Below are 24,647 nucleotides of genomic sequence, written 5' to 3' on the forward strand. Positions count from 1 at the left end.
ATAGTATCTCGATCGAGAGTACCACCGCATAAAATAGAACGCTAGTCTGACCAGCAATTGTTTTCGACATCTTAAAGTATTCGGCAAGAGCAAGAGCGGAGGAGCCCTCGACGATCAGGTCCCCGTCAAATGCAAGTATGGTACGAATATCGTTGTATGGCGGAAGGTAATCGTATCCCCGAATCTTGGCCAGCTTTACCTACACAACACTCTTTGGAATAACAATCATGGTCTCCTTGGAAATTATCTTCGCTGCGTGTGCTGTGTCAATCGCGTGGTTGCCAGATGATGCTGTGATAAGTTTTCGATTACCGGTTTGAACAGAAAGCTTAGACATGGCACCTCTTGATTTGAAAGAGCCTGTATATTGGAAGTTTTCTGCCTTGAACAAACCATCTAATATATCATTCTTGCCAACCTAGAATGCCGATTGACGAATTCAGTGTATATCTTGCATTGGATTCGTACGCGGAAGTCCTTGCCTGCTTGGCCGGAAGCAGGGGTGTTTGGTAAATATGACTCCTAACACGGTTCCTTGACTCAGGTAACACAATCTTGTCTTGTTAGGTCTAGATCGTTGTTAGCCAAGACATTGCTCTCTCGGAGATGGACGTCGGAGAAAGGCTCGGAGATCTTCTACAGTCGTTGCAGTGCGGAGTGCGGAGTGACTATCCCACTCCGTGGCCAAGATATTCAAGTACCAAGAACGTAGTGCAATCGGAATCTCTGAGGAACCTCAGAGTCACCAATCTGTCACGTCGAGACTTCTCTTGTTGCGCATTCGCTCAACGAAAGTGTGTGCGGAATGCAGAGGTGGATGTAGCTAATCAGTCAACCGATTTGTAGTCTTCACGCTACCGTTAATATCTTCCCCCTCGAGTCCAACGCCCAATTGACCTCCAAGCCAGACTCATCGATCTTCTGCGCCTTCGTTTGTATCCAACTCTCCTCTTTCAGCTCCATCTCCCTTCTTCTACCCAGCTCTTCCAACAAATCATTAAGTCTGCTATCAACAACACTTAACCATATCCTCACAGCCTCACCCTCCACTCTAGCCCGTCTAGTCATCCACCAAAGCGTGCCATTCCGACACATTTGGAACCACCAACCTAACAGGAACACTGCCTTTGGATCCTTCTGCTCTAGCAACTCTAGAAACTCTGGCGTGATGAACGCTGTAAAATACAAGAATTCTAACACATTACCATGTGACAGTTGTAAATGCCGAATCCGCGACAAGATCAGAACAGGGAGATGATAAACATTGTCCTCTTTACTAGACAACGGTGTGATCCCGAAGATAATCTTTACGCTCTCTGGAACAAGACTGATGTCGTTGTTCTGCATCCAGTCCGGCGGTGTAGTGCAAGGTCCATGATTTCTTGCTAAAACACGCCTAAACACGCTATCCTCCCTTGTAGGATCAGCAATCCGCCAGAGATGTCGTTTCCCTTCTCCAATCTTCATCCAGGAGAGATCGCCAGGCTCTGAGGGCTTCAAAGGCCAGACAGTATAGGGGTCGTCGGATTCAAGGTACCAGAAGGATGCAGCACCGAGGTGCACTCCAGTGGCCCAGATAGCGTCGCGGTGAGAAGGTGATATGGGGCCATTCAGTATACGGTGGTAGAGAGTGGTCGCTTGGTCCCAGTGATAGAGAGACTTGCGCTGGAGCGTTGCGGATTGGGAAGTGGAGTAAGGAAGAGAAAGCGATGAGTCGTGCATTAAAGTCAAGCCGAGGATCATGTGCATCAGGAAGGGGTGCTGGGTATAGTTAGCATTGCTTCATGGCTGCGTACAGGGAGGCTGGAGGTACTTTGAACGCGAGTTCACATACTATTTCCCTGTATGCTGGGGCCATTCTCTCATCTAGATAGGGTCAGTCAGCCGAAGGCTACTTCGTACCAAACTGTGATCCATACCTCCAACAGTCAGAGACGTCCGACTTTGGAACCTCGTAAGAATCTCCAGATGAGTCTCTGAGAATTCCCAAGACGAATTGGCAGTTCCTAGCGCAGCACCAGGGCCCGAGCATACGTCTGAACCTGAATACCCGGATTGGAGAGAACTCTCAATCATAGAAGCCAAGGTGCTGTTCATCGATACAGAACACCACGGCGTGCCAAGATTGCTGCTTGTCCAGTCATTCGACAGCGCATTTGACGGCACGTTATTGATCGCCCCTGGCTTCACAATCGCCGCGTCGAAATCAACTCTTCCTACACCCATCATACGTACATCTAAATCGCCCTTTTCGCCACTGAAGTCACAAACTACACCGTAGCTCTTGCATTTTTCGCACCGTGGTCTCGTTTCATCGCACTATTCCCATGGTACATTCCGTCAGCCCAGTCCGACCCAGTTCAAGCATTCTCGAAGGATCGTCATAGACGAAGACTAACCTTGACTCGTCTCAGTTTGCAATTCTCACACCCTTTTCTTGACTTCGCATGGACCCGTCTCTTCCGTTCTATCATAGTCCCACGTTTGGATACGATGGCTGGCATGATCAACGGCTAAGAGTGGATTGGCAAGACTGGCAAGACTGGCAAGACTGGCAAGACAGGGGCGAGGCGAACGAATCTAACCCGCGTTCGTGTTGCGCAGAGACATGTCATGGCGTCCGTGTCTCTCCGCATGTTATATACAGCGGGCATCGGAGTTTAGCCTTGTTCATCACCGGTGGCAGCAGGGCGTAAGCGATGAGGTCGTGGCGCATACAATGAGGGCCTAAAGGATTCCGCGCTAAGAGTCTGGTCTAACCGGCGTTCGTATAAAAGCAGTCATCGTCATTCTGATTGGCTGTACAGCGAGGTGAGCGACAATGACATGCCTAAGTATGTATTCGCATTTTGCGTCGCAAATTCCATGTCGGACTGTACCAAAGTCCGGCAAGCAGCTGATATTCGTAAACTCCGAGAGGGGGCGGCGTGTCGCTATGCAGGAAAGAGCTCGGTAGGCTGGAACGGGACGGGTTAGATGGCCATAGTAGAAGGATTGTACGTAGTGTTGGAAAAGTATAAGTACGATTGCGCGCAACCAGAAAGAATGGAGAAACTGTAGAAAAGATACCAACCTCAAACCCCTTCTTCATTCAAATCTTTCAGACCATCAGAAGTTCCACTCTTACCTATATCCCAGCATGTCTTCTGCTCCCATTCCCCCGACCATGAAGGCCCTCTTTCAAGAGACCAAGAACGGTCCCCTCGTCCTCAAAGAGGTCTCAACCCCCCAACCTGGACCCGGTTCCGTCGTCGTCAAGATTCTCGCCAACCTCCTTCAACATCAGACTCCAGGTATCCTGGCTGGAGAAGCCGGTTTCACTTACCCCGTGCCTATGACTCCCGGTGGCCGAGCCGTGGGCAGAGTCGCTGCTATAGGACCAGACACAACATCACTACCCATCGGCCAGCTCGTTCTACTGGAGCCATTTATTCGCGCTCGCGACGATCCAGATACGTGGATCTTCTGGGGCGCAATGGAAGGCTCCAGTGAAGGATCAAAGAAGCTTTTTGCCGAGAACTGGCGGTATGCCACGTTTTCCGAATATGCGAAAGCGCCTTTGGAAGTGACTTGGGCGCTGAATGAGAATCGGCTTTGTAAAGAGTTGGGATATACGATTCCCGAACTGGTGCAGTTAAGCGTGGATGTCGTTGCATACAGTGGACTCAAAGGCATTGGGCTGACTGCCGGGGAGAGGATCATTGTCACGCCTGCTACGGGTATCTTCTCGGGTGCGGCTGTGGGCGTGGCAGTTGCGATGGGTGCTACTGTCTTAGCGACAGGACGAAACGAGGGTGCGCTTGAGCGTTTAGTATCTGCGCATCCTCAATTCGTCTCAAGGATTCCACGGACGAACGACGTCGACACGGATATCAAAAATCTGCAGCAGTATGGCTCCGTGGATGCTGTCCTCGAAATGACGCCCACGGGAGCTGAGGGAAGTACGCATGTTCGTGCAGCTTTCGGTGCAGTCAAGCAGTATGGAAGAGTATGCATCATGGGCTTTGGTGGTGGCGCCATGAAGCATGTCGAGATATCGATGATGGAGTTGGTGTACAAGAGTATTACAGTTCATGGTCATGCCATGTACTGGGGACAGGATGTGAAAGAAATTATCAAGATGGCTGAAGCGGGAGTGTTGAAGCTTGGAAAACAGAGGGGTCACGATGCCGTGACTGAGTTCGGACTTGGCGATTTCGAAAAGGGATTCGACTGGGTTGGCGCAAACCATGAGCTCGGCCAAATGGCCGTATTAGTTCCGTAGCAGTGGCTGTGTTGATTCGTAGATGGCAGCCGAAAGCGGAAGGTGCGACGGCCCTCGAATTGTCACCTTTGCATATTCAATATGTTAGTAGAATCACTGTATCTAATGCAAATGCTGGAACAAGAATTCCTTGATTCCCAGTCGGACTCGTACCGACTGTCCGGTGTAGAAGGAGCCTGGCCTGTTGCAATCTGATATAGCCCTATGCTTTACCGGCTATCCTAAGTAAAGATCCCACTCCAAGAAAATGCAGCAATCCGTCATGGTTCGTGAACGTGTCATGACCTCTTAACGCCGTGTGCCGACTTGAATAAGCCCTTCAACGATTGCTTGACAGTACGCCAGTCGCAGCTGCGACATGCAGTAGTTGTAGTCGTCGGAGAAGGAGCGCCGGTCTTTTCCGCTAAAATCGAATTGGTCGTCGAGGTGCGCGTATCGCCGCCGCGGCTCGAAGAGCGTCTAGAGATTACGCTATCGGTCTTGAGGCCCACAGGAGTCTTGTCTTTACTTCGCTCGCGCGATGTCACCTGTTCCTGAGGCCTCTCGCACCCCTAATCAATACCGTGTTGTTTTTTGAGCTTTTCTAAGTTCTCTTGGCGCTCGGCGAGATCATTTGCGGCCTTGAGCATCTTATCTGGCTGGTGATATAATACTGCGACTGTCAGTGGTTGCTGTCTCGAAGACGCGCCTGCTACTTACCGACGAGGTATCTGTTCTGGAAGTTGAAGCCGTTCAGCTTGTCGCAAGCCGACTTTGCGTCCATTACATCTTCATAGACGACGAAGGCTGTGCCCTTGGTGTTGTTGGCGATTCCTTGGCGGATCTGGCTGTGCTGGAGTTAGTGACCTGGAGCGACGGTAGCGGGCAAGATGCGCCAGCGCACAAGGAAGACGACGTACCGCACGGGGCCGAACTTGCCAAAGAGGTCGAAGAGTTCCTCTGGGGTGACGTTGAAGCTGCAGAAGGGTCAGCGCATGGCAAATCAGATAGCTCCAGCTCTGACTGACCTCAGATTCTTTACGAAGAGAGCTCTGGAGAAATGACATGTTAGCGCAGATGTCGTGTGAGTTGGTCGCACCAGCCTTGCGATTGGCACGCGATGCGGAGAAGGCGGACATACCGGTTGACTTCCGGTGCCAATTTTCCTCCTCGACTCATACTTTGGCGACTGAGATGGACGGTAAAGGACGGGCTGCTGGGTGTGTAGGCTTGGGCGGGTGGTGGGGAGGTTGTAGTGGGAAGTTGAGTTGGTGAACATGCGGGATCAATCATGGATGGCGTGCACGTCCGAGCGTTGGCAAGGCCGCATCACGTGGCGAACGCATATGATCGGGAAGAAGGAGCGACTCATGCAACGCCGAGATGGTGCTGTGAATGCACTGCAAGGGCGACGCTGTCTGCTCATGAAGAGGTTGTATAGATGATGATGGAGGAGACGTAGTAGCTGTCGCACAAGGCCTAAGGCAACGCAGCTGCGCAGCTGTAGCAGCTGGTGCCAAATAATTGAGCGCTCGAATCGGAGACGCGGACTTGCAGCGAATGAATGAAGCGGCTTGTCGACTCGGAGAGCTCCCATAGCCATCCAACCATTCGCACACTACAGACACATGCGCTTAGAGCTGCGTGTCGAGCCGCCGCAACTTGCCCTCTCTACATACGGCGCTCTGCGTGTGTTGCCGGCGCTGGCGTGGCCGAGTCTCTGGTTCAGCGATTGTCTGGGTGTCCGGTCGCAACATTCCCAATACAATCCCCGCCGACTTCTCCACCACCATCGTTCTCCTACCAAACCACCCCCTACACTCGTTCACCCTCGACCGCGCCAACCGTCGCCTCGAAGCAGGACATGCCCATGCCCGACTGCTCCTTCGCCCGTCTCTCAGCTTTTAGTGCCGCTGCTCCATAGCCGCGCATCTGTCTGAGACGCCAAACCGACGAGTACCTCGCACCTCCGAGGCCCTAGCCCACCCACCTCCGCACACACAACCACCATGAGACGAATCTCATCCTTCAAGGAGCAGTACAGGCGAGCTTCGGCGCGCGCCCCTACCCCTCCGCCGCCCGTCTACGAGCCGCTGTCGCCCATCCTGCCGCCGACAGAGCCCTCGACAGCGCACCCCGCCGGCAATGCGAATATCCCAACCGCGTCGCTATCAAGCACAAGGCATATCAATGACGCTCTGAAAAATGCATCTGCTCTCGGAGAAGGCGCGCGCGCGTCTGCGGAGCACCCATCGCCGGTGGTGACGTGTGGGCACTCGGCGCGCTCCGCACCTCCTCCGCCGCAGTATTCTCTGGCGCAGGCATCGCCCATTGAGGCCCTCGCGGATGTCGCTGTGACACGCCAGCATGCCATTCCGCAATATGTTGGGTATTCGCGCCATGCTTCATTCTCGGCCGCCTCGCCCACGACCGTCCCTTACCTGACCGGCGAACGCGCCCCAGCACACGCTCTGTCCAGAGACGCTTCATATCCTTTCGACGAGCGGCCTGCGAAGAGAGCGCGCTCCGAAGTCTATGGGTCTCCCCAGTATGGACAGTCTCAGTCGAGACCCGCTACGAGTCATAACCCGGGCTGGTCCTACAACGTCGAGCAGATGGCAGATGGCGGCAGTCGCATGCACCAAAACAGTAGCGTACCAGACGACCGCCTTGTTGAAGCTCAGCTGTTGCTGGACTTCTTCAAAGTTTCCACACAAACTGCGCATTCCCCGCCCTCGACAGCAAAGCGGTTGACCATTCCACAAACAGCGCCGGCTGAACAACCTCCACACCAGATAAATCACAAGCAAGAGCCTGCAAATCCTTACGTCGCGCCACCACCGCCGCCGCCGCCGAACCACTACAGCCAGCCTACGCAGGCACCCGTTGACATGAAACACCCTTTAGAGGCACCCTCCGATGTGGCCCAGACCACCTCGGCTGCGCAAACACATACACCGCCTGACGAAGCTCTCATCGTGGTTACACAGCCTGAGGTCGAGATGCAAGATGTCGTTCCCGCAGAAGAGCCAAAGGCAAAAAAGGCCCAGAGCTTGCCCAAAGGGAAAGGGCGCGCATCTCGTAGCACACCCTCAGCAAGTAGCAAACGGAAGAAGTCGACGCCCAAACCGAAGAACGCGACGTCTACAAGTACTTCTGGAGCCCCAGACCAACTCCAGTCGCCACTGAGTCTGCCTGCCGATCAGTCTGCTACCGTCGCAGCGGACGGCTCTGTGCCTACCGTATCTCAGGCTGAACCAGCACAAACCTCGCCCTCACAAGCCCGTCGCCATTCCTTCTCGACGTCGGCGCCAGCACTGCCAGACGGCCCGCCTCTATCGAACTACTCGCGTGCGAAATCGCTACCTCTCGGTACGCAGACAGCCGTCCCAACTCCTGTTGATGCAGTCGCTCAGCTCGCACCCGCTCCGGTCGAACCAGAACTCATATGCGCCCACTGCAAATCGTCCGAATCACCCATCAAAATCGGCGACGGCGAGCAATGGATCGGCTGCGATGGCTGCAAAGAATGGTATCACTACCCTTGCGCTGGTTTCAACAGCGAACGGGAGGTACGGGAGGTAAACAAATTCTACTGCGAACCGTGTAGACCCAAGTTTGGTGAAACAACGAGTAGGTCTACCGACGCACATTGGGCTTATAGTTCTAACATGGTCCAGAGGTTCGTAAATCCGTCAGAGCCCACACAACTGTTGACTACGCCGGTCTAAACGAGGGTGTTCTCAAAACATCTGACGACAATCCGGAACATCACTACATCGCAGCTTTCAAGAATGGCGACATCGAGTTCACGCCGGAGACGTTTGCGCGCATGCCGGCGCAACTCATCACTGGTGACTTTCTCGAGAAGATGAATGGATTCAAGGAGCCCATTGTTATCCCTGGCGACATGAACACTTCGCCGGCGACAACAGAGGAGGATGTTGCTATGGAAGACATCGATGGGCAGGCAGATGGGCCAAAACTGCAATACGAGTACGAGACAGTCGCCGATGACGGTCAGGACAGCCTTGACATGGTCATACCTAAGGGTTTGACCGTTCGCCGTGTAGCGGAACTGTACGGTCCAAATGAACCTGTCCCTGTAATTGATGTCAAAGCACAAGAAGGCGAAGGCAAGAAGTGGACTATGGGAAAGTGGGCAGACTACTACGAGCAACAAGGAGAAAAGCCCGTGCGGAACGTCATCAGTCTGGAGGTATCTCGAAGTAAGCTGGGAAAGCTGATCAGACGACCCAAGGCTGTTCGAGACATGGATCTACAGGACGCCGTGTGGCGAGAAGATGACAAGTCTGCGCCGCCACCAGTGCAGTTTTACTGTCTGATGTCTGTCGCGGACTGCTTCACCGATTTCCACATCGACTTTGGTGGTTCATCCGTGTACTACCACATCGTGAAAGGAAAGAAGGTCTTCTTCTTTATCCCACCAACAAAGCAAAACCTCAAAAAGTACGAAGAATGGTGTCTCTCACCGAATCAAGGGCACGACTGGCTTGGCAAACAAGTCAAAGAATGTTACCGAGTGGATCTGTATCCTGGAGATACCATGTTGATTCCTTCCGGTTGGATCCACGCGGTCTGGACTCCCGAGGACAGCCTCGTCATTGGAGGCAACTTCCTTACACGCATACATTACGGTATGCAGATAAAGATCTTGGAGATCGAGAAGAACACCAAGGTGGCTACTCAGTTCCGATATCCCTTTTTCCAGAAGATAATGTGGTTGACCGCCATCAAATATCTGGAAGAGGACCCTATTCCCGGTCCAGTCCAAGAGCTCCTACAAAGCGGCGAGCAGTTTAAGCGGTCGACACCTATCTACTGCGAGCCGGAAAAGTTTGGTCACAACTCACACCTTGGCGCACAAAACTACAACAAACGATACTACTCCAAGCACGAACTGGAAGGGCTGAGCGATCTGTTGAACTACATTTGGAGAACAGTCCTAATCACCGAGGGAAAGATTGATGTGCCACAAAAAACCCGAAGTGCTGTCAATAAATCGATCCCTAAGGGCCATGGCGAGCCGCTCGTGCTAGCGCGACGCTTTGCGATGTGGATTGCATGGAAGCGTGGGAACGAGACTATACCATCTTGGGCTTTCTCCGATGCTGTCCTGCCCGAAGTAATGGAGACCACTGAAAAGAAGCTGAGTGCTGCTCAAGTGAAAAGGCTGGAGCGCGAGACGCTCCATGAAGCCTTACGAGCAACGGCAGAGAGGTCTTCGGCCCGTATAAAGGCCTCTGACGTCATCCCCGAGCCTTCACCCCCAGTAGAGGTGGAGAATTACAACCACTTCGATATGGTCTCTGTCACTTCCGGTCCACTGACTGGTTTTCTGCGACCATCGGCAAGCAACCCGCACATTACGACACCGAAAACATCTCAGCTTGGCCCGAAACGTGTTGCATGCGATGCGTGTAGGAAACGCCGAATCAGATGCAAACATAAAGATGAGCTGATCGACACATCGAAGCCGGGCATGCACACCATCGACCTTTCTGGGTCATATGGCATATCTGTCAAACGTAGGCTTAGTGATCACTCCGTGGCAGATAGTTTATCGAATGCCGCCAATGGGCCAGTGAACGGCGGCCCAATCATGGCTGACGTGAACGGCGACCCTTATGCCCTCAAATCTGGCAGAGTCAAGGCGTGTGCTGATTGTAGGAAGAGCAAGCGTCGCTGCATACATGACGAATACGGCAACGTTGATCCTGTCAAGGCCAACGAGATTCCCATTCCACGTGGTTCTGCGTCAAAGAAACGAAGGGTCAGCGACGAAGACACAGAATCAAGAGCGAAACGGATGAGACACGAGTCTTCATACGATGACGAATATCTGCATGGAGACATACACACACGACATTCACTGCCAAATCAATTTAGCAGTGGTTCGTCGTTTCTCCAGGAGATGGCCTACTCCGCCCAGCAAGCGTTGGACCAAAGCCCCGAAAATGATGATCTCGCGCCTGTTGACCCTGCCCTCCAAGCGTATACCAATGGCGACTACAATCATGTGGATATGACCAACTCGTATCACACGAATGGCGATACCGTCATGTCATCAGTCGAGTATCAACCGATCGACCCGATGCTTATGGACGGAATGGAGCTCACAGGACATAACGGAGAAGTACACGGTCCCAGCGTAGAGCCGCTCACACCGGGTCCGCCGCCTCACAACGACACCTCACAGACGCATACAAACGGTTACGTCTCGAAGCCTGGACCAGAAAATCACGCCGTCCGCCACCCATCATCACCGGTCTCGCCCAGACACGTCTCCGCAGCATCTCCTCCAATAAATACCAACAACAGCAACCACCATACCTACAGTCCCTACATAACCTCCCCCGCTACAAACAACTACAACAACTTTACCACAAACTCTGATTTCCCTCCCCCACCCATCACACCCACGCTCAACAGCTCTTACAAAGCTCGTACACAACAGTCGTCAGGCCGCAAACCTAGCCACACGCCCTCGCGCGCTGGTCGCAACAGTAAGACGCCTAAATCAACGCCTAGCAAGCGGCGAGACAACGGGACTGGCGGGATCAAGCTCGAACATGGTATAAGCATGGGCACGGGCATGGGCATCAGTGTGGGCATGAATGGAGGTATGGACATGGGCAACATGCTCAACATGATTGACCCAAATCTTGATCAAGCGAGCTTCGATCTCATCAAGCAACTGCAGCAAGAGGATTTGGGGTTGAGAAGACGAAGTCGTTGACCCTTCCGTCTCTTTGTCTTGCACGCCACTATCACCAAAGGTCTTTCTCTCCTTTCGTTTTTCCTTTCCTCTCGTTCTTTGAGTTTTCACAATTTCGACTTTCCTTGTTCTGCATTGATTTGGGACACCGGCGTTTACAACATATCTCTGTAACGGGATGAATGGATTTGCGCGGCGTCTTTGCTTATACCCCAACTACTTGACACTGGGATAGTGTATATTGCAACCTTTCTTTTCTTTTTCTTTTCCAGTCACAAGGAGGGGAAGGAGGCGTTTGTCAGCCAGCGTGGACTGTGCTTTCTTATTGTTAGCGGCAGGCGGGATGCATGTATGGTATCATAGATGATTGGAACTAATCGACCTATCATGGAAATGGAAACATGTTCGAACGAAATTTGACCCAAAGAAGCTCGATTTTAGTGAATGACATACCCATATACCAACATGTATTCTCAAGGTGATATGTAGTAATCTGCGCTACCACTCTACTAGGAAAAGTCACAGTGTATGCATTCTGGGTATATTCTCCTTGTGTTCCGTCATTTCATTGGACATATCTAGTCGTAATATTGTTTCAATGCTACACTGCAGCAATCATGAGCTGCCATCTGCCTTGATCCGCCCAGCGCTACTATTGGGTGACTTTCAGGCCCTCCAGTGACTTTGCAGTCGCCTACTCCAACGCACTAGTAACATTGGAGAACTCGCCCTTCTTGAGCTTCGTCTCCCAGAAGATGGGATTCGTGTCGTTGAAGCCGTGCTTGACCCAGCCATCCTCCTTGACGTGGTACAGGTTGATGAAACCACCAGAGTACGCATCCCTGTGGGTAGCAGCGAGAATACTCCTTCGGCCAAGCTCGAGCGCCTCGTCGTCCTCAAGGTCGTACTTGTACTGTGCGTCAAGCACACCGTATGCGAATGTCTGACCGGAGCCGACACAGAAGAGGTTGCCGGCTAGACGGGTTCCGTCGCTGTCGATGTAGTAGAGGGCGGGGCCTTCTTGTGGGGTTACGCCGGCGCACATGGTTCCCTGAGCGTAGAGTGTTAGTTCAGCAAAGTAGATGGGTTGACGAGGAATGGGGGAGACGTACCATACTTAGACCCATGCCCTTGTATGAGTAGACAAGATTGGCTAGGATCTTTGAGGCCGCAGCGACGGAGATACGGCGCTTGTGTCGGAGTTCGTGGAGGCGACATTGCATGCCTAGGTATGCGAGCCAGTATTGGCAGTCCTATCTTGCATCAGTATTCAGGTTCCTTTCTGTCTTCTTGCCGTAGTGGTGATTGTACGTACAGCAGCGCCACCAGCCATGGTTCCTAGCAAGCAGTTGTTGATCTCAATGACCTTCTTGACTGTCTGACTGGCTATCCAGTTTCCAGCTGTTGCACGCGAATCGGTGGCTACGATGATGCCGCCCTTGAAACGGAAGGCGAGGGTTGTGGTACCGTGGGCAATCTTGATGGGGCAGTTGGGGTTGGAGTAGTCGTCCGTCATTGCGCGGAGCCATGATGCTGACTGTGTTGTTGTTAGCACGTCGCGCTCTCTATTGTACGGGCATGATAGAGCGCACCTGAGCGACTGGTGGTAGGGCAAACTTGAGGGACAGCTCTGGGGTGCCGCTGTAGAGCTGCAACTGCTCTTCCTCTGACGGGCCTTCCTCTGTGTACGCCGGTCGGCTATACTGCGACACTAATGAATCCATAGTTGCGGCGATGTGTACTGGCGGAGATCAGAGGGTATCGGAGACGTGATCGAGTGGTTGCGGTGGGGTGGTTTGGTTGTTTGGAGTGGTGATGTGAGCTCGAAGCTCCGGCGTTGTCGGTAATGCCAAGACGTAGCCGCGTCCTAGCTGTTGCCTTCACCACTGGGGCAGTCGCATCCAGGCCACTGTCTACTACACCACACATTGCTGCTTTTTCAACCACCTTTGCGCGTAGGCTTTAGTAGAGCAAAAGAGCCACATTAGTTGCTCTGGCCTCTATCACACCGTTCTCTCTTCGCTATTGACTTCGCAGACACCGCCACTTGCACAGTAGCAGCCACGATGAGCACTGCGCGTTCGTCGCGCAACGTCGTTGACTATCGCAATAGCACCGACTTTTTTTCCAAGACAAAGAGAAGGGAGACACAGTAGGAAGAGTTTCTGCGCGACCATGTTGCATTCTTACATACGTCATCCAGTAGTGCAAGTCCTCTCATCAACCAAGGCACGAACGGGCGTTGGGGCTCAAGCGTCACATGCCGCCCGTTGAGACTTGAGGTCAGGCAAGACATCGCGCCCGCCCACGCGCTCATCTTCCACCCTCATCAGCCTCCGTCACTCGCCCAGCGGACTTGAACACATGTTTGCATTGCCTATATGCAGGCACCATCAACAATCATGCAGGCACCGTTCTTACCCACTGTCTCATTTGTTCCCTTCACTACTTGCAGATGTGCGGCCCGCGTGCAAGTCCGGCGCTGCGTGCATGATGGTAACGAATGATCTTTGAGGGCAGTGTTATATACATACAAGGACGCCTCGTTAGAAAAAGTAAGAAAGGATTTGATCATATGTCTATTGTGTGTCAGTCGTAGGTTAAAGTACCGCCTGTTTCCATTGTCTTGTCTTCTTTCAAGTCTTCTGAATGCCCCGATACGATACAACACCTTATTCGTATTATCAGCCCTCGAGACCGCCTTCAAGCTACACACCAGCCTTTTCTTATACTGGTTACCATCGTCTTGCCCCGCCGACAGCACTTCACCCCTTGCCCACGCGCATCGATTCTGGTGTCGATATATCCTCGACACGCAGCAGACATGTGCTGGTTTACCCTAACACCAGCCAAAGGGGGAAAGCAACATCGCCCTTCTACAGACTCTTCATGTGCGGAGGAACTCGTTCGCGTCCATCGTAGTCCAGCATCGCCGCGTTTCAGCGACGTTCGCGTCAAAGTGCCTAACATAACCCTCGAGGTGGATGAAAAGGGCGGACACCATCACGCGCACTTTGACGCACACCTGAATCATCACCACAGACATCCGCATTTGCACCCACTGCACATGCATCCGATTCACGGCCATCACCACCACCACGACCTTAGTATGTCCGACATTACAGAAGTTCGCCTTCGAGGCCCAGGCAGACAACGCACTATTTCAGCCCCTTGTCCTCCGCCACCAACCCGCGAACCATCTCGCTGCCCGCCAACTTCTCGCCCTCGCCCTCGTCAACCCACCTACCATACCCAAATCGTTGAGCCGAGAACAAGTACAACAACAGTCCGAGAAAGCACCCGCGCGGCTCTCCGCAGCGTCCAACAAGAGCGAACGCGAGGTGCCTTACGCAGAGTTGCCGGTTACGAAGTCTTGGGTAAACAAACCCCGTGGGACTGGGATTGCATAAGTAGTACCGTGGGGAGTAGTGCAAGTGGCGGTGGGAGGTGGATGAGGAGGAGAAGACCAAGTGGATTGAAGTATCCGCCGTTTGGGACTATGGATCGGTGGATGTAGTGTGTAATTCCCTTGTTGAGGGCGATTTGGAGTTTATCCGCTGGGTTTGGGAGTTTGGAGTTTGGCTTTTGTTGTGGTTATATACCCCCATCACGAACACTAATGAACATTTTCATACCTGTACCCCCATATCACTTTCTCTTCTCAACATACACCGGCCATGAATGCGGAACAACCGTAAAGTAAGCTTTCCACTGCCAGTCTTGCGTCGAATCCACCTGTTTGATATTGTAATCCCTTACCAGCGTCGCCGCAATCTTGGCGAGCTCAATCTTGGCAATGTTTTGTCCTGGACAACCACCGTAACCTGCTCCAAACTATGCAGACCAGTCAGCATGTATGTCCAGCCTCAAAGAACAGGTCGATACGAAACAAGCAGCTCTACTCACAGGCATCCAAGACTTTTCCCTTGTACCACTGTCTTCTTCCAACCACCGCTCTGGTCTGAAGACATGCGCATCGGCACCCCATATCTCCTTTGAATAATGTATAACCCATGCTGAGATTTAGGATAAAGAATCAGCTCAGCTAGCAGATGGGGTGCTCGAGGTCTCTATACTCACAGTTGATTGAAATAATGGTCCCTTCAGGTATAGTACGATGGCCAATAGTCAACCCTCCCTTGGGCGCAATACGAGGAAGACCCATAGGTACGGGACCAAAGACCCGAAGAGCCTCTTTCACACAGGCTTGCACAAAACTGTTCATCGTCAGTCTGAAACAGCTTCACGAGTAGAGTTTGAGGACTGCCGTCTCACCCAAGTTGCTGTGCGTCAGCATAAGACACCACCCGATCTCTGCACAACCCCTTCTTGACTGCTTCAGCAACCTCGTCATGAGCACGCTCCCATGCGTCACCGTGACGAATCATGTGATAGATAAATGACTGTATTCCTGCAGCAACGGTATCAGATCCTGCTCCTACGGCAGCAAGTGCCTGGGTATTGATCTCCCGTATGGTGAATTTATCCGGATGTCGCTCATGTTGCTTGAACCAGTATTGAACAGCATCATAACGGGCGTTTTCATTCTTTTCCCTTTCCGCCAATACGGTTTTAACGGTGTCGAATAAATGACCCATTGGTAGTATGGAGAGCCAGGTCATGATTGGGTTGGCCAGCAGCGCAATGTTGATCCAGCGGAAGTAGCCCGCTACTGCAACGTATGCATTCAGAGCAAGGGAATTCTCGATTGAGTTGCCGATGTCTTTGCCTTGGTCAAGGAAGCCGAAAGACTTCGAGAAGACGACTTCACCAATGACGTCAAAGGTTGCGTATGAGATGAAGGTATTGAGGTCCATTGGTTTCTTGTCTGTTGCATATTTGTTCATCCATTCGAGGAAAGACTCAAAGGTGCGGTCGATGTGCTCTTCTGAACGGAGTAAATTAGACACGGTGTATGCCGCAGCGATGTGCTTTGACTTTTCGATCTTCTTCTTGGGGTCTGTGGTACTCATGGGCGATTGAAAGCGGTAGTCTGGCAGAGCATGAATTTTGTACCAATTGGCCTTGTGATCATGTCAAACATCCATTCGATCAGAGGTCTTGTCTGCATAATACCTTGTGAAGGGGCGCTAATAAGATCTTCGCAATGGCATCTGGGTGACTGACGCTTACTTCGTCGTATGATATGCGAACGAAGTGACCTATAAGGTCTGTGAGCGGATGTCCAACGACAGATAGCCTTACACATCGTATAAGCTTACCATGTTGTTGGTGTAGTCGTATCAGCTCGAGATTTTGATCACCCTTGAGGATACGGTGCATATGCCAAAGGCGGGTAAACGATGCAGCAAACGGCCCAGGAATATCGCTGATCGCTGAGAAGTACCGACGCCATGTGAGCAGGGTCAAGAGACTGACGCTTGCAAGAGAAATGATTAATAGCCAGTCCATATCAACGTTGTAAGAATACCCGAGAGCTACTTTGGTTTGTACAAAACCTTGAGCCGTAGATTCTACGCGAGCCGGAAGATATGCTGCGGCACAGCGAAGTGGGATGGGAGTCTTGGTCTCGGATCTCGAATCAATTAGGAATAGTGGGATGCAATTCTAACCCAATCGATACTCTATGCCCTGTTAGCGCGGACAAGGACGGAATCCTACAAACTTCTCCAAGGAGTCATGGCCACAACACTAGGTGAAGCATTAAGGGCTGCGATTTCAAGATCAAAGTATATAGTACTTCAGCATTTCGAGTCATAACCCAAGTCTATTGTAAATTTCCGGAGCAACTTGCTTGTTGTAGTGCCATGTTAGGTGAGCCTTGCGCATATACATCAGTCATAGTGACGGTCGGCTGCTGTCGCAAACCTCCTGAGTTGGTGAAATGCAGCTCCTCAATCTCACCTGTTGCTAATCCTTGTTGTTTGACTTTGCCTTCGACGAGCTCTTCTTGCGACTCGTTAGTGGTAAGACCATTCTCCAGCCTCGTAATGGATCCCATAGAAGAGTGCTTGTTTCGCTCGCCCCGCTTGCCTCTACGTATAAAAGAGAGGGAGTATGGTTTTTCCAAGGATGGCTCATTACTGCCGGCTGAGCTGTATTTACCTCTGACCTTAGTCCAAAGTGCTTTCATCGCAGGCAGGTTAGCCGCAACAATGGCACATTGGACCTCGAACGATGCAACAATGATCATCTTCCCTACATCTATCGAGGCATCTGTCTTCATCGAGGACACCGATATAAGGACTGGTAGGCGGAGGATCGCGACAGTGACGGAGATTATGCCAAAGGCGAGAACGGAGATGACAGTGACTTTGCGACGTAAGTTCATCCGGAGCGACAGAACGGAGGGTATCGGGAGGCAGATGATATAGAAGTCCATAAAGATGTTCTAAAGAGCTATGCGTTAGTATTTACGCAGTATGTAGAGACGACGGACTATAATGCAACGGTGCTGAGAGTCAATACGTACAAGAATAGGTGGAGTGAGCATGATAGTACGCATGTCGATGCAAGTAACCTCGGGATGCAACATTGGATTGAGGATTTTCTCAAAAGGTACGCATTGCAAGACTGTCACAAGCCTAGATACTATCAGTCTGCGACGCTGTGAAAGGTAGGATCATATGACTCACAGACTAGATAGAAAGACGGAAAATGCGAGTGCAAAGCCAAGATAAACTAGGCTGCGAAACACCAGGTCGACAGAGAGCCGTAGGTAGAACAAAAGGAAGGTAATCTTGATGACTGAATGCGCGCCGTAGATAACAATCTCTTCAATAAACGCTGTCTGTGTGCTGATTTAGCTCTTGTATCTCTTGAGATGGTGCTATGCTGAAGACTTACCCGAAGAAGATCAAGGGACTGAAAGCTGCAATTTAGATTGCCTGGCCTGTTGCAGTCAGACGGGAAGTCTTCGTCATGCCTCAAACTTTCACACTTCAACTCACTTGCCACATCCCAGATTTAGGAACATTTGCAAAACAACTTGGTGGACAATACTAACGATCTGGCACAGTAAGCAGTGGTAGAGACTTCGTAGGTTGGCCATAGTGTACCAGTACAGCACACGAAGCTGTATCATCCCAACCCCATGACTTTAAAATCAGTGCGCGAGAGTAGAAACGCGCGATAGATGACAGCAATCCGATAGAGAAGGTAATGTAAGCAACAACATACGCCCATTCATAGAGATCTATCGCCATGCTGAGATAGCAGATTTGGGAGTCAGCGCCGGAGAAGGGAGTAAACAGTCCACTAGGCAAGGCGGAGGCGAAGGGACTCATTTCAGGTACGCCTGCACGTGGGCCAAACCTCTACACGATGCCCAAGAACGCACTCATGCAAAAAAGAAATAAAAGAACATTATCACGCCTCATCCGGCACGCTGATTTGTCTGGCGCAACGGGGATACACGCCACGGCACGGCATGCGGCACGATCCAACGTGGACCTTGTAAAGCCACATGTCTTTGTCGCCATCTTTGGAAATGTAGACGCTGATCACGAGTAATTAGAACCCACCATCTCGGGCGATACGCGTTCTCGGAACGCGAGGAACTGCTGAAGATGACGGAGTGAGCGGAGCGGAGTGGACAGCTATGACCGTGACGACGTGACACGCGGCAAGGTAACGGCGCCTCCGCCTTGGCAATGTTGGTGCGCACAAGCGATACCACTTTCGCCAAACTGCGCATGAAGACAAGCCTTTGGGGGTCGAAAAGAGCCACGTGAAATTGGTCAGAATGAGGCGGAGCGTAAAGAGACCGAATGACGTTTTGGAAGGCACACCAATGTAATACGTTAGCACTTGCAATCGAGAAGACAGAAACCAATATCTCATAGTATTGTGAGTTCAATATTTTTTATATGGATTCGTATGCAAACGCACCCGTATATGATGAAATCTGCTGGCCTCATATTGCCAGGTAACGAATGCCTAAATCAGACATCCTTAACAAAACCAACCTCAATAACCTTGTCCATCGGAACACTCAAACTAGCAATCTTCGCCCTCGAGTTCTCCCGAATGAACAAGAAAGCATTTAGGAAGAACCGTCTGATGATGTTTGTGCCAACCTTGATCTTCATCGTTTCTTTGCCGATGATGTACAATACCTCGTGGTTGTATGCGCGTTCGAGGGCTTCTAAGCGCGCAGAAGTCGTTGAGCTGCGTGTTGGAGTGGATATGCCGCTTCCAGCAACAGTCTCAACGGTACCGTTCTTTTCAGTCTGAACGCCTGTAGCCTTCGTAGGTATCTCACCTTCGCGTTCAAGAGCTCGTGCGACGATGTGGTTGCGAACCTTCTCATAGATGAGGGAGGCCAAATCTGGTGTGATGACTTCGTCCATATACCCATGGCGTACTACTAGGCGGTAGCAGTTGGGAATTGCTAGTCGTGATACGCTGTACCGATTATCCGGGGCAACGAAAGGTACCTCTAGCGGCCGAAGATGAAAGAAAACGATAACTTCGGGGATCGTCACCAGCTTTCGAATGAACTGACTAAAGACAATAGGGGTCGTTTCGCCAGCTTTGTCGAAGAAGATTCCGAAACCCTCCATGGTTCCGACTGATTTGCTGCCAAACATCTCGGTCAATTCAAGGCGGCCGTCTTGTAATGTCTTGACGAAGTGTGTTGTTGGGAAGCGATCGCTAGCTTCCGCACCCCACTGTTGCTCTTTGCCGAAACGCCAGAGAATAAATATGGATCCGAGAAGACAGGCCAGAAGAATAGTGAACCAGGCTCCATCTGGTACTTTGGTAAGTGCCGAGGATAGGTATGCGCCGTCCAGAGCAGCGATAGTAAGCCACGGAAGAAGCACGAAATATGGTTTGATGCGCCACACCAAGATTGCAACAAGCGTGACCATGCACGTGTCGAAGAACGTGACGAACATTACGCATACACCGTAGGCATTACCCAAGGATGTTGTGTTGTTGTAGATGGCAGCAACAAGGACAGTGCCGATCATAAGAAGCCAGTTGATGCTTGGAATGTACAACTGTCCATGGTAGGTTGTCGAAGTGTGAACAACCTTGATCTGGGGGAAGTAAGAGAGCTTCATGATCTGGGTAAGGAGCTGGAATGTCGCAGTGATCATAGCCTGTGACGCGACAATGGCAGCCGCGATAGCTACGATGAGCGAGAAAATGAGCCATCCCGGCGGAGCACAGTTATAGAAAGGGTTGGAGTAGGCCTCTGGGTGTACACTGATGTACGCAGCCTGACCGCTGTAGGCAAGGAGAAGACAAGGATAAGCGTATCCAAGCCAACTGATCTGAACCGCACGACGACTGAAAGCTCCAATATCGGCAAACAGAGCTTCAACACCAGTGAAGGCGAGGAGTATACCCCCAAGGCTCCTCCATCCTTCATACTTGTTTCTTATCAGGTAGTCGAACGCATAGAAAGGGTTGAAAGCCTTCAAGATCGTATGATCGTGCCTAGGATTATTAGTCAGGGGTACTATGATGCAACAAGAATACTTACTTGGCCAAGTTGTATATACCGAATCCAGCGTTCAAGGCCAGCCATAAAATGACAATGGGTGAGAAGACGAACGTTAGTTTCGAAATACCAAGCGGCTGTACGACGAACAAAAGAACAAGAATAGCGCATGTAACACCGATAATAGTAGACTTCTCGATGTCGGGCTTCACGACGTTGAGACCTTGTACGGCGCCCAAGACGGATTGAGCAGGAGTCAGCACGCCATCAGCCATGACCATCGATACGGCGAGTACGCCAATGACCTGCAGCAAGCCGCGAAAGAACTTGGACTTTTCGATCGTTGAGCGAATATTTCTCGTGGACCGGCCCAGATCATTGGTATTGTGTCGCTGCATGCCTGCCAAAAGAGTCAGTATAGATGAGGAACTAGTGCAGGAAGCACACTCACGTATCAGGGTAGCTTCACGAGGATCTCTGTTGGCAATGTTCGCCTGCATGCATTAGTGGCCGAAGATCATGTGTGAGTTTGAGCAGCATACATATTTTGAGAGGAGAGAGTATGTGCTGAATGTACCACCCTCTCCATCGTTGTCGGCGTGCAGAATAATCAAGACGTATTTGACAGTGACCATCAAGGTGACAGACCATAGTATCAGCGACAAAGCACCAAGCAGGTTGATTCGAGTAGGAGCCTCTGTAAACGTCGAGGAGTAAACATAGAGGGGGGATGTCCCAATGTCGCCATAGATGACACCGGTAGATTGGTACGCGAGGACGAGGATCTGTGTGAGACTGAATACCTGCGTCCTGTCAGTAGGCTGGTTTCGCACCAGTCGTGTACGCCCTTACCTGGCTGCGTTTAAAATCGCGCTCATCGCGCAGACCAGCATCCTCGTCTTCCGCGTCTTCCAGTTCGCTAATCTTCGCATCTACGGAAGTCCTGTTCACATGCGACTTCGTGCGTGAGCGCATAGGGTACACTCCACCCACGGACTGCGTCCGAACTGGATGCACCTCTGCATCTGCGAAATGAATTGAGGTATCCATATTAGGCTGTGGGAGTTGTACGCGAAGACAGTAAAGCACTCTCGCAAGACTTATACCATCCCGTTATCTTGCTAGGGCTGTGGCTGTCTGACAATCTCATCGAGTAACAAGCTCCTGCTACCGGCGCAAAGCTTTGGTTGGCTCTTAGCCTTGTGCTTATCGTGAGAGCAAATTGCCCACGTGTAGTTAGCTGGATCATGTTTAGGCAGGAAGGCGCAGCACTGCGGCATTTTTCTTTGAGCGTCGGCGCGCGGGGTATGTAACTCGTAGAGCTTGCTTTTCGGCGCCGCAAAGGAAAATGTCGCATTTCCTTAAATCCCGCACCCTATGGGTTGTTGCCAGCGGCGATGGCTAAAAGCAGGCTTTAGTCCTCGAATCCTGAAGGATACCATACTCAGAAACCTGACGAGGATACAATCATGCCATCATGGTGTGAAGCGATCATTCACCACCATCTTCAGAGGTCAAGAGACTTTACAATGCAGGCTTCTATGCGGGACGATCAGCTGAAGTTTGGCGCCAGTGTGGGATGTTTGTGTAACGGGAAGCTGCATGTTCGCTCAGGGTGCAGCTAAGATCTTCATTAAGCCAATCACCAAACGCACTAAGACAAAAGTGGGTCAAACTGCTAATGCTTGGTCTGACCTTCTTCGCTGCCCGTGGGGTCGTCTCGACTACGCGTCGAACGATCTGCCGCACTGCATCCGCCTTCATGAACAACCTAATCCAAGCTTCACTCGACATCTGCAACACAGCTCAGTAAGTGGCTAGTTCCGCTCGCGTTTATACTATCTGCTTGTAATGTGCACAAGGCTACGGGGACGATCTTAGCAGAGGCGTGTTTGCATCTAAAAGCTGGTCAACCTACAAACGCCTCCTGAGTCGCTCCTTCCATACTCGCTCCCTCTAGTTTTATTACTCGACGTTTGACTTCAATCCACTCATGTGGAACTATCCTCCTCGAAAAAACAAAGAATAGATCGTGATTGGATTTGTCTCTCCTTCTACAGTTGGCAAGCAGGTCGTTCGTGGTGTAAGCCCACACACCACTTCGAGTTTGAATCATAACTAGAATGCTAGATGGGTCCGCAGCGAGCTTCGATAACCAGCTCAATTGTTAATTCAAGTGTTTTGCTCTTCGTTGGTGATATAGCTACTTCACTAGCCACACACGCATGAGTGTATCGACTTACCACTCTCGCGGTGTTGAGAAGCTTTCGAAGTTTCCAAAGATCCACGTGCGCACCCCACGGCTTTTGGAGACGGGTTGAAGCGACAAGCGATTATAGAGCACACGCTCTTCAACTAGTGATGGCCACAACTATTAAATATTCTGAAAGATCCATTCCGTACGAACTCAAGAATATATATATATGTATTGTTCTAATATATCAGAAAGCGGTCTATGTACCAAATCGATGCCGCAAGCGACTCCCCAACTCCGCGTCATCACCGGGTATACCACGCTTAATTCATACAAGCACTGAACACATCGCTCATCTCAGCATCCTCTTCCATGTGTCTCCTATGCGCTGTGAGTAAGCCGAAGGCATCCACTTCTGGAGTATATCCTATAACTCGTCGTGCGCATCTGGTTCAGGCATCTTGATAGGTTCTTGTGGCCTGTTCAACTCGGCATCGATGCTGACGCCCTTCTTCGCACGATACTTCTCCCAGACACTCCAGAATTCCTTCTCCATACTCTTTTCCATTTGATCGGGTAGTACGACCACGTATTCGACGTGCAAGTCACCAAACTGCAGACCCTCGTTGTTCTCGAGGTGTTGGTGCCATATTGGCATACCTTCTTCTTTGACGATCTCAACGAGGTTGGGTTGGACGACCTCACCACGTTTACGGGAAAGTTGAACAATGTGGCCGTCCAGATGTGTGACATTACGTGTCCAACCACCCATCCATGCCTCCCGAAGAGAAAGAACTTCGCGCCAGAAGAGATCTTTACCTCGTCTTCTGAAGAAGGTTCCGTCTGTGCGCTCGTGCTCTTGTTCTCCCATTGCAGGCTCCGCCTCAGTGAGGTGTACGATGAGGTCGCCGGCAACGTAATCGGGGCTTTCATCCGCTTCGTTCTCGTAGGTGACGCGTACACCCTTGGGCATGCCCTTCTCGATTTCGAGAGTGTGAGTTTCGGCTTCACGGATAACTCGGCTACCACTGCAGACAGGGCATGGATGCTTGATCGTCTTTCCTTTGCCGTGACATTGGTCGCAATGCATCTGTACTTGCTGGAATAGGCCGGGTGCGAGTTGTTGTCGTTGGATCCTGACACCGCGTCCACCGCATGTGCCACATGTCTCTACATGCCCATCTTCCGAGCCTGAGCCCTCGCAGGCCGAGCATATCGCCTGTTTCTCGATTGTGAACTCCGTCTTTCGGCCGTTGTAGAAGTCGCGGAGTGGCAGTGATACTCGCACTTCCATGTTTGGCCCTCGGCGCTCTCCTCCTTGATGTCCGAAGTGTCCTGAGCCGCCGAAGAAGCGCGAGAAGAGGTCAAAGGGATCGTGTTGACGTGGACCGCCGCCTTGCTTGTGCTGTTGGATACCATCGTGGCCGTATTGGTCGTAGATCTTCCGTGTTTCCTTCTCACTAAGAACCTCGTAGGCTTCAGCTACCTCGACGAACTTCTTGCCCGCCTCGTCGTCACCACTGTAAAAGGTTAGAGATCTAGGCAGGATTCTAGGACTTGTAGCCGTACGGGTTCTTGTCTGGGTGGTACTTCTTGCTCAGCGTTCGATAGGCCTTCTTGATCTCGCGATCTGAGGCATCTTTCTTGAGGCCCAGTAGCTACATCATCCATGTTAGCCAACACGCTTAACTTGGAAGTGAGGTGAAGACCAAAGCAAATACAAATGTGCTCTCTGCATACCTTGTAGTAATCTTCTGCGCCAACAACTAGAAGTGCTAAACAGGCGACCACAAAGAACAGCGCTATCCGTAGGAGCATCTTGTACTATGAATCGCGCCAACGGCGATGTCGAAGTTGCGAAAGTGAGTGGACGGAATATAAGTATCCGATGTAATTGCAAGGGCAAACGTCTACATGAGTTCGCAGATATGAGGCGAGAGCAAGCGACGCCAAAAAGAAGGAAACGGAGTGTTGTGAATGGAAAGTGACTTGAAATGGGGAAGTTGCGAATGGGACACGATAGCAGTAACGTTGATTATGCGACCAATCGGAGTTAAGC

The 24,647-nt window shown here is 51.3% G+C and overlaps 10 protein-coding genes across 10 annotated transcripts; 3 read left to right on the plus strand and 7 right to left on the minus strand.

The window, feature by feature from the left end:
- Positions 1 to 849: 849 nt before the first annotated feature.
- CC77DRAFT_947783 (hypothetical protein) lies at positions 850 to 2,474 on the minus strand (the record flags this gene model as incomplete). The annotated part of the gene is made up of 5 exons (XM_018535162.1): positions 850 to 1,761; positions 1,814 to 1,866; positions 1,920 to 2,180; positions 2,232 to 2,319; positions 2,400 to 2,474. 5 exons carry the CDS (start codon positions 2,472 to 2,474, stop codon positions 850 to 852), a joined length of 1,389 nt encoding a protein of 462 aa, XP_018380236.1.
- Positions 2,475 to 3,139: 665 nt separating this feature from the next.
- CC77DRAFT_1066594 (GroES-like protein) lies at positions 3,140 to 4,264 on the plus strand (the record flags this gene model as incomplete). The annotated part of the gene is made up of 1 exon (XM_018528912.1): positions 3,140 to 4,264. The coding sequence occupies one exon, from the start codon at positions 3,140 to 3,142 to the stop codon at positions 4,262 to 4,264; it is 1,125 nt and encodes a 374-aa protein (XP_018380237.1).
- A 275-nt stretch (positions 4,265 to 4,539) lies between these two features.
- CC77DRAFT_495001 (RNA-binding domain-containing protein) lies at positions 4,540 to 5,671 on the minus strand. Its single transcript, XM_018531914.1, has 5 exons — positions 5,385 to 5,671; positions 5,272 to 5,295; positions 5,164 to 5,220; positions 4,964 to 5,091; positions 4,540 to 4,916 (listed from the first exon to the last, which is right to left on the minus strand). Exons 1-5 carry the CDS (start codon positions 5,534 to 5,536, stop codon positions 4,816 to 4,818), a joined length of 462 nt encoding a protein of 153 aa, XP_018380238.1. The 5' UTR covers positions 5,537 to 5,671; the 3' UTR covers positions 4,540 to 4,815.
- A 190-nt stretch (positions 5,672 to 5,861) lies between these two features.
- On the plus strand, positions 5,862 to 11,393 carry CC77DRAFT_1025433 (hypothetical protein). Its single transcript, XM_018526067.1, has 2 exons — positions 5,862 to 7,876; positions 7,924 to 11,393. The coding sequence occupies exons 1-2, from the start codon at positions 6,253 to 6,255 to the stop codon at positions 11,001 to 11,003; spliced, it is 4,704 nt and encodes a 1,567-aa protein (XP_018380239.1). The 5' UTR covers positions 5,862 to 6,252; the 3' UTR covers positions 11,004 to 11,393.
- Positions 11,394 to 11,562: 169 nt separating this feature from the next.
- On the minus strand, positions 11,563 to 12,760 carry CC77DRAFT_974405 (proteasome-domain-containing protein). The gene is made up of 4 exons (XM_018535893.1): positions 12,575 to 12,760; positions 12,298 to 12,519; positions 12,095 to 12,235; positions 11,563 to 12,033 (listed from the first exon to the last, which is right to left on the minus strand). Exons 1-4 carry the CDS (start codon positions 12,704 to 12,706, stop codon positions 11,677 to 11,679), a joined length of 852 nt encoding a protein of 283 aa, XP_018380240.1. The 5' UTR covers positions 12,707 to 12,760; the 3' UTR covers positions 11,563 to 11,676.
- Positions 12,761 to 13,359: 599 nt separating this feature from the next.
- CC77DRAFT_495459 (hypothetical protein) lies at positions 13,360 to 14,581 on the plus strand. Its single transcript, XM_018531915.1, has one exon. The coding sequence runs from the start codon at positions 13,807 to 13,809 to the stop codon at positions 14,497 to 14,499; it is 693 nt and encodes a 230-aa protein (XP_018380241.1). The 5' UTR covers positions 13,360 to 13,806; the 3' UTR covers positions 14,500 to 14,581.
- Positions 14,582 to 14,630: 49 nt separating this feature from the next.
- Positions 14,631 to 16,394, minus strand: CC77DRAFT_1066598 (cytochrome P450; the record flags this gene model as incomplete). Its single annotated transcript, XM_018528913.1, has 6 exons — positions 14,631 to 14,816; positions 14,889 to 14,998; positions 15,063 to 15,199; positions 15,258 to 16,006; positions 16,059 to 16,144; positions 16,205 to 16,394. 6 exons carry the CDS (start codon positions 16,392 to 16,394, stop codon positions 14,631 to 14,633), a joined length of 1,458 nt encoding a protein of 485 aa, XP_018380242.1.
- Positions 16,395 to 16,710: 316 nt separating this feature from the next.
- Positions 16,711 to 17,923, minus strand: CC77DRAFT_947964 (hypothetical protein; the record flags this gene model as incomplete). The annotated part of the gene is made up of 4 exons (XM_018535175.1): positions 16,711 to 17,334; positions 17,416 to 17,527; positions 17,579 to 17,729; positions 17,890 to 17,923. Coding segments are annotated over 4 exons (921 nt in total), but the record flags the coding sequence as incomplete, so codon positions are not given.
- Positions 17,924 to 18,886: 963 nt separating this feature from the next.
- Positions 18,887 to 21,444, minus strand: CC77DRAFT_947768 (potassium transporter; the record flags this gene model as incomplete). The annotated part of the gene is made up of 5 exons (XM_018535161.1): positions 18,887 to 20,390; positions 20,437 to 20,794; positions 20,846 to 20,888; positions 20,937 to 21,197; positions 21,247 to 21,444. The coding sequence occupies 5 exons, from the start codon at positions 21,442 to 21,444 to the stop codon at positions 18,887 to 18,889; spliced, it is 2,364 nt and encodes a 787-aa protein (XP_018380244.1).
- A 1,350-nt stretch (positions 21,445 to 22,794) lies between these two features.
- On the minus strand, positions 22,795 to 24,602 carry CC77DRAFT_494987 (DnaJ-domain-containing protein). The gene is made up of 3 exons (XM_018531913.1): positions 24,329 to 24,602; positions 24,158 to 24,246; positions 22,795 to 24,108 (listed from the first exon to the last, which is right to left on the minus strand). Exons 1-3 carry the CDS (start codon positions 24,404 to 24,406, stop codon positions 23,016 to 23,018), a joined length of 1,260 nt encoding a protein of 419 aa, XP_018380245.1. The 5' UTR covers positions 24,407 to 24,602; the 3' UTR covers positions 22,795 to 23,015.
- Positions 24,603 to 24,647: the final 45 nt, after the last annotated feature.

Source organism: Alternaria alternata, assembly GCF_001642055.1.
Source record: "Alternaria alternata strain SRC1lrK2f unplaced genomic scaffold CC77scaffold_29, whole genome shotgun sequence".
NCBI classification, from domain to species: domain Eukaryota; kingdom Fungi; phylum Ascomycota; class Dothideomycetes; order Pleosporales; family Pleosporaceae; genus Alternaria; species Alternaria alternata.

Coding starts and splice junctions, on each gene's coding strand:
- CC77DRAFT_974405 (XM_018535893.1), bottom strand. CDS start 12,706: ATGGATTCATTAGTGTCGCAGTATAGCCGACCGGCGTACACAGAGGAA. Junction 12,520..12,574: donor CCCTACCACCAGTCGCTCAG/GTGCGCTCTATC, acceptor ACAACAACACAG/TCAGCATCATGGCTCCGCGC. Junction 12,236..12,297: donor CCATGGCTGGTGGCGCTGCT/GTACGTACAATC, acceptor GATGCAAGATAG/GACTGCCAATACTGGCTCGC.
- CC77DRAFT_494987 (XM_018531913.1), bottom strand. CDS start 24,406: ATGCTCCTACGGATAGCGCTGTTCTTTGTGGTCGCCTGTTTAGCACTT. Junction 24,247..24,328: donor GCGCAGAAGATTACTACAAG/GTATGCAGAGAG, acceptor TGGATGATGTAG/CTACTGGGCCTCAAGAAAGA. Junction 24,109..24,157: donor TACCACCCAGACAAGAACCC/GTACGGCTACAA, acceptor AACCTTTTACAG/TGGTGACGACGAGGCGGGCA.
- CC77DRAFT_495459 (XM_018531915.1), top strand. CDS start 13,807: ATGTGCTGGTTTACCCTAACACCAGCCAAAGGGGGAAAGCAACATCGC.
- CC77DRAFT_1025433 (XM_018526067.1), top strand. CDS start 6,253: ATGAGACGAATCTCATCCTTCAAGGAGCAGTACAGGCGAGCTTCGGCG. Junction 7,877..7,923: donor CAAGTTTGGTGAAACAACGA/GTAGGTCTACCG, acceptor AACATGGTCCAG/AGGTTCGTAAATCCGTCAGA.
- CC77DRAFT_495001 (XM_018531914.1), bottom strand. CDS start 5,536: ATGATTGATCCCGCATGTTCACCAACTCAACTTCCCACTACAACCTCC. Junction 5,092..5,163: donor GGCAAGTTCGGCCCCGTGCG/GTACGTCGTCTT, acceptor ACTCCAGCACAG/CCAGATCCGCCAAGGAATCG. Junction 4,917..4,963: donor CCAGAACAGATACCTCGTCG/GTAAGTAGCAGG, acceptor TGACAGTCGCAG/TATTATATCACCAGCCAGAT.